This window comes from Aplysia californica, unplaced genomic scaffold, assembly GCF_000002075.1.
Source record: "Aplysia californica isolate F4 #8 unplaced genomic scaffold, AplCal3.0 scaffold00246, whole genome shotgun sequence".
NCBI lineage: Eukaryota > Metazoa > Mollusca > Gastropoda > Aplysiida > Aplysiidae > Aplysia > Aplysia californica.
The window spans coordinates 1,040,881-1,047,070 of NW_004797516.1; the positions used below are offsets into that span (position 1 = coordinate 1,040,881).

The 6,190-nt window shown below is 44.0% G+C and overlaps 2 protein-coding genes across 2 annotated transcripts; both read right to left on the reverse strand.

The window, feature by feature from the left end:
* Window positions 1–2,748: 2,748 nt before the first annotated feature.
* On the reverse strand, window positions 2,749–5,195 carry LOC101863905 (uncharacterized protein K02A2.6). The gene is made up of 2 exons (XM_005100415.1): window positions 4,292–5,195; window positions 2,749–4,229 (listed from the first exon to the last, which is right to left on the reverse strand). The coding sequence occupies exons 1-2, from the start codon at window positions 5,193–5,195 to the stop codon at window positions 2,749–2,751; spliced, it is 2,385 nt and encodes a 794-aa protein (XP_005100472.1).
* A 163-nt stretch (window positions 5,196–5,358) lies between these two features.
* LOC101864152 lies at window positions 5,359–6,069 on the reverse strand. Its single transcript, XM_005100416.1, has one exon. The coding sequence runs from the start codon at window positions 6,067–6,069 to the stop codon at window positions 5,359–5,361; it is 711 nt and encodes a 236-aa protein (XP_005100473.1).
* Between the last annotated feature and the right edge of the window lie 121 nt (window positions 6,070–6,190).

Sequence of the window (6,190 nt, forward strand, 5' to 3'; positions counted from 1 at the left end):
GATTTCACTTTTGACCCTCGCTATCTAAACGGTCAGAGAACGTATAGCTCGCTATCCATTAATCCTGATTGTGTATCACGCGCGGGTGGGATGAAGGCGGTGGTATGAATGTGGCAAGGCAGTGGTACGCACAGGCAGTGTGTAGGCCTAGTGTGCTGTATCATGACTGGCCGTCTAAATTCCCATACGACCACAGAACAAAATCAAACAATTTTAAGCAAACAGAAACTAGAGTCTACCATGGCGGGTAAAAATAACAGTGCACACTTTTGGAGGACTGCTATAGGCCTATTTACAAACGAAGGGAAATAGCACGAGAAATTTTCTACATGAAAATCTCTGGATTATATCTACTTCGCACTCAAGCACGCTTCAGCATTAAGCACGCTTAAGCTTTCTCCCGATGACCGTGCTTATCTCATTCGCTACGTACTATTTTCGGCTTGTGGACGAATTATTTTCGGTAGGTCGAAATGAGATGATGACTAGTGTGCAGCTCACAGGTCTTGGGGGCCATAAATTCAAATAAATATCAACATATTATATACCAACATTTTCAGTATGGTTTATAGAATACATCTGTTTTGTTTATTTGAGTATTTTTCTACTTTGGTTCCTGTAAGAGGCGATTATGCAACACAATTGTGATTGGCTGCGGATAAAATTTGAAAACAAAAAATTAATAATCTCAGATGAAACTCAAAAAATATGTTTGCACCTAGTCAAATTATACATCAAAATAACCATATCTGTATATAGAACAAGAAAATATTGAAAAATGAGCAGTTATTTACATACATTCCAAAATATTTGTACATTTGGATCATAACCTCCGATATTGAAAAAAAAATTAATTTAAAAATAATTTTGAAAAAAGGATCACAAACAGAAAAAAACATTTGTATCTTATATGGATTTATTCAGAATTGCATTTGGAATAAACCTAAACATTTGTCTTGGGTGGTACTTTTAGAGTAAATTCACCAAAAAGTAGTGATTTTGGGGAGAAAAAAAATATTTTGACTATTTAGATCTAGCACTCAAAAATATTGATTTCTCAATTACAGTGCACTGGCAATTTGAGTCCAGTAGTATCAATATTATAAAGAAGAGTCCTACATTTCTTTAGTGAGAAAAATAATTATACACAAAAACATTTTGATGTGTAAAAGAAGGCAACTAAGACTTGTGTCTGGGCTATAATTTGGGCTTCGCGATAAAACAATGTCGCATAAACTTCGAAATGGTGTTTCAAAACTGAATCAAAACTTCAGATTTTCGGTGGAAACGCTTGACCCGCTTTATATACGCTTTATATTATGACCTTTATTATAACATGGATATGTGGATTGGAATAGAAACCAAGCTAAAATTGAACGTCGGTTCTCGAGCCGCCGGGGGCGGCTTAGCGTACTGACGGCACTTTAGCCGCGCCGCCCCCTACGGCTCGGCGTAGCGAATGAGTTAAAGCCGGCATGGACTGTGCCAATGTATTCATCCGATGTGCTCTTGAGAGTTGTTGAGAAAGGATCCATCCATCCATCCGTCCATCCGTCCATCCGTCCGTCCATCCATCCATTCATCCATCCATCTATCCAACCACAGTGGGAGAAAACTCGCGGGGTGTAGCGAGGTTTACTTCACCAGTCAAATGGCCCAAAAACTAGAGACACAGACACAGCTTTATACACCCCAGACCCTATGTTCCCAGAAGCCCTGAATCTCAAGACAATGTGAGAACTGCTCATGGAGTGTTTACAATGAAAGGGAAACAACTGATAGTATAATGGACAAGCGACTGTGGTGGATTATGGATTATGTCCCATATCATTACATCTCCCCTTTTAGTTTCCATAAAATGACATTAAATTAAAATTTGCAGGGGAACAATGTCTTATTCACATGTGGGCTAAAATGTAGTTTTTACTTCTTGTGACGGTTTATACTTTAAATCCACCCTGGCTGAAGCGGTCTTTTTAGGCAATTGAAGTGTTGGAAAATAAGGTCCTTCCTGTAAAGGTAACTTGTAATCCACCAGAAAATAAAAAATAAAGTAAAATAAACCTATAACTGTTGCTAGTCTACACAGCAACTTAAATCAGGTGAGATCAGCCTACACATTCAGGGTGCTGCTCACCTGAAAAAGGCCATTTGGAAACACAATGTTCTCTATTTTGATTAGAGTGAAAAAGAAAAACAAAGGAACACATCAACACAATACTAGCTCAAAGCACAATGTAGCTACACATTGGCTTTGAGAAACAGTCCATGAGTTTCATATCATTCGTCACGGTAACATGCTGGCTTAACGATGGCTTTGCCGCATCTGCTGAATTGCGTGCTGCCACTGCAGTTGTAGATGTCGCCTGCTGATTCTGCATTTTTGACGTCACTGGCTCCATGGACAAGTACGATGATGGAGATGGTGGAGGCTGCTCTGGAGGGCCTCCACTGTTACTCCCAGGATTTGGAGGTAGGACTGGATCAGCATGCTTAGAAATCGGAGATTGGTAGACCTCCGAGGACTCCGACGCTGGAAACTGGATGTACGGCGACTTCAGACTCCCGCCTCAGTACGCCGCCTGCTGCCGTCTTTACTAGGTAAGACCTAGGTGCACACTGCTTTACAACCTTGGCTGGCTGCTTCCAACCCTGTTGTCCGTCCAGTTTGATGAAAACCGGATCACCTGGTCTAAGCTCAGACAAGGCCAGAGCTCCGAAGTGTCTGTCATGGTAGGACTTTTGTTTCTACTTGTAGACTCTGTCCTTTTCGCGCAGCAGATGCGTGTTGACTGTGCGAGGCTGTAAGACTGTGGGAAGTGTTGGGAGTGTCGTCTTCATTTTCCTCCCCATCACTAGCTCTGCTGGGCTAGCCCCCAGTCCTGGTATTGGTGTAGCTCTGTGCATCAACAATGCCAGAGCGTAGTCTTCTTGCCTTAACAGGCGCTTGGACAGTTTGACTCTGCACTCTGCCGCTCCGTTCCCAGATGGAAAGTGTGGGGAACTGGTAATATGCTGGAAACCCCAGTCTTGGGCAAATCGTTGAAATTCGTGTGACGTAAGATTGGTCTGATTGTCTCTGACTACTGTCTCTGGGATGCCATGTCTCGCAAAGATGATTTTCAGTTTTGTGACTAACGTTGAGGCTTTCTGGTTGGGCAAGTACCCAATTTCTGGATAACATGAATAGTAGTCGATGACCACAACGAACGACCGACCTTTCAGTTCAAACAGGTCAAGTGCTACCTTCTCAAATGGCCTGTTGGGAAGTGGCGTTGGAAGCAGAGGCTCTTTGGGATGGGATGCTCTCTCTTCCAAGCACTGTCGACAATTTGCCACTCTTTCCTTTATGTCTTTCCCAATCTGTGGGTACCACACTGACTGCGCTGCCCTCTCTCGGCATTTAGCTATTCCCATATGACCATGGTGAATCTTCTGAAGAACCTCTTTTCTCATCTCTAATGAGACGACTATTCTTTTCCCTCTCAACAGTAGCCCGTCTTGCACACTCAGCTCGCTTCTGATATCGTACAAGTTTCTGGCAGCTAGTTGAACGTTTTCTTTGTATGCAGGCCATCCATTCAGTGTGTAGCTCATGGCACAGTTCAGTTCGACGTCTTCTTTCGTTGCCTGTTGGAGCTTTTCAAGTGTTGTGTCTCTGACTGGCCACGACGCTTCTACCTCTCTTACGTGTGTGTGCACGTCTCGATGTGACGCTCTGTCTTCGTCTGCTAGTGGTGCTCTGCTGAGAGCGTCAGCCACTAGCATCTTCTTGCCCTCAACGTATCTGGCAGTTGCGTTAAATCTTAGCAATCTAAGTAACAGTCTCTGGCACCGAAGAGGTGTGTCTGATAAATCCTTCGTATTTATCAAAGGTACTAGGGGTTTGTGATCTGTCACAATCTCTATTGCTGGCAGTCCGATGAGATATTTCTCAAATTTCTCGCACGCCCATGTGGATGCTAAGCACTCCTTTTCTATTTGTGCATATTGCTTTTCTGGCTTTGACAGTATTCTGGATGAGAAAGCAACTGGACGATCACCCTCTTCGTGTTTTTGCAGCGGCACAGCTCCCAGGCCATAGCTACTGGCATCAGCACTCACTGTCGTTGGCAGTTCTGGGTCAAAGTATGCCAGCGTCGGTGCTTCTGTTAACAGTTCTTTGACCTTTTTCACTGCTTCGATTTGAGATGGACCCCATGTCCACGCTCTTTCCTTCTCGAGTAGCTCTGTCAAGGTCCGGGAACAGTGGAGAGATTTGGAAGGTGACGCCCGACGAATTGTACCAAACCCAGCATTCTGCGCAGCTCAGTCAGGTTTGTGGGGTCTGGCATTTCGATGATTGCTGACGTCTTGCCGTCATCCGGTCTGATCCCGTCCTTGCTGACGATGAACCCCAAGAATTTAATCTCATCCTTTCTAAGCTCGCATTCTTCTTGGTTCAGTTTCACCCCGGCATTCTCAAGCTTCGAAAATGTTTCTTTTAAGTGTCTCTTGTGCTCCTCTGTATTTCTGCTGTGAACAAGAATGTCATCTTGGAAACAAATTGCTCCCCCCTGATCACAGAGAATCTGTTCTATCATCCTCTGAAAAATCTCGCTCGCCGAGCAGATCCCTTGCGGCAAGCGTTTGTAGAAGAACCTTCCTTCAGGGGTAATAAATGTAGTCAGTTTTGCATACTTCTCATTAAGTGGAACTTGGAAATAGCCGCTTGTAGCATCTAGTTTGCTGAAGATTGTCGAACCCTTTAGTTTGTGCAAGACCTCTTCAACGACAGGGAGCATGTATTTCTCACGTTTGACGGCTGCGTTCAGCTTTTTGTAGTCAGTGCATAATATTCTTACTCCCCCTGATGGTTTGATCACCGGCACGATCGGTGAGCACCAGTCTGTTGGTTCGTCGATTTTCTCTATGATCCCAGCCTGCTCCATTTTCCTTAGTTCTTCTTTGACCTTGCTTCTGAGGGGAATTGGGATTCTACGGGCTGTCTGAACACTATACGGCTGAGCATCTTCCTTCAACTCGATTTTCACTGGTTTAGTTTTGATAGCATTTTTATCTAAGCCTCCAAACAGCGAATCTACCCGTACTACTAGTCCCATCCTCGCGGCAGCCTCTCGGCTCAGAAGATTTTCTGGTGCTGGTGTCACATAAACTGTCACTGGGTATTGTTTTCCTTTGACTGTTAAGTTCATGGTTGCCTTGCCGGGGCATTTCAAAACACCACCCGAGCTTCTGAGTATTATCTTGGTCTTCTGTAGAACAGGTCTCGGCTCTAACTCAGCGAAGTCTCTGCCGTCATGATTGAGACGTCTGCACCCGTGTCAATCTTAAATTGCATTTTGTGTGTGCCGACAGCTACCTTTGTTTTCCATTACTTTTAGTTTCTATTGACAGTAGGTATGCTTCTTCCTCTTCTTCATCTTCCACTTTTACTTCGTTGATTTTCTTTCTTGTGTGGCACATTTTGGCAAAGTGATTCTTCTTGGAGCATTCTCTACATGTTTTCCCATATGCCGGACATTGTTGTCTGCCGTGGGATCCCCCACAGTACTGGCAATTGCGCACGTCTTGCTGGTCACTGCTTCCTCCGCGTCCGCGCAGAGCGGATCCTCTGCGTGGTCCCCCATGCACACTCCCATGTTTGAGGGTTCTCGATCCAAAGGATTGAACGGCATCGACATTTGGCAATCTTTGCTCTTTGATTTGGGCCTTTACTCTTTCTGTTTGTCTTGTCATAGTGATAGCTTTCTCAAGGGTTAAATAAGGCTCTAACTGAAGTTTCTCCGACAATTTTTTGTCAGTAATACCCAGGACTAGCCGATCCCTAATCATATTGTCCTTATCTGGGAAAGCTGTATGCTCAGAGAGTTCGTATAAACTTCTGACGTATTCTTCTATGGTCTCTGTTTCTTTCTTACAACGTTTGTGGAACTGAGCTCTCTCATGAATTACATTTCGTTTTGGGCTGAAATACCCATCAAACATTGTCAGAACTGTGTTGAAAACATTGCTGTCATCCTGTGAGAGACCAAAGGTAGACAGAATCTTTTCTGCCTCAGGACCCATTGCATATATGAGGCTACTAACTTGGACTACTTCACTTTTCTTCGTCACTCGACGCAGTCCTAAATCTGAGAAAGTTTGTCTCACGAGCCCATGCTATCGGTCATGAAGTAAAATTAGCTGC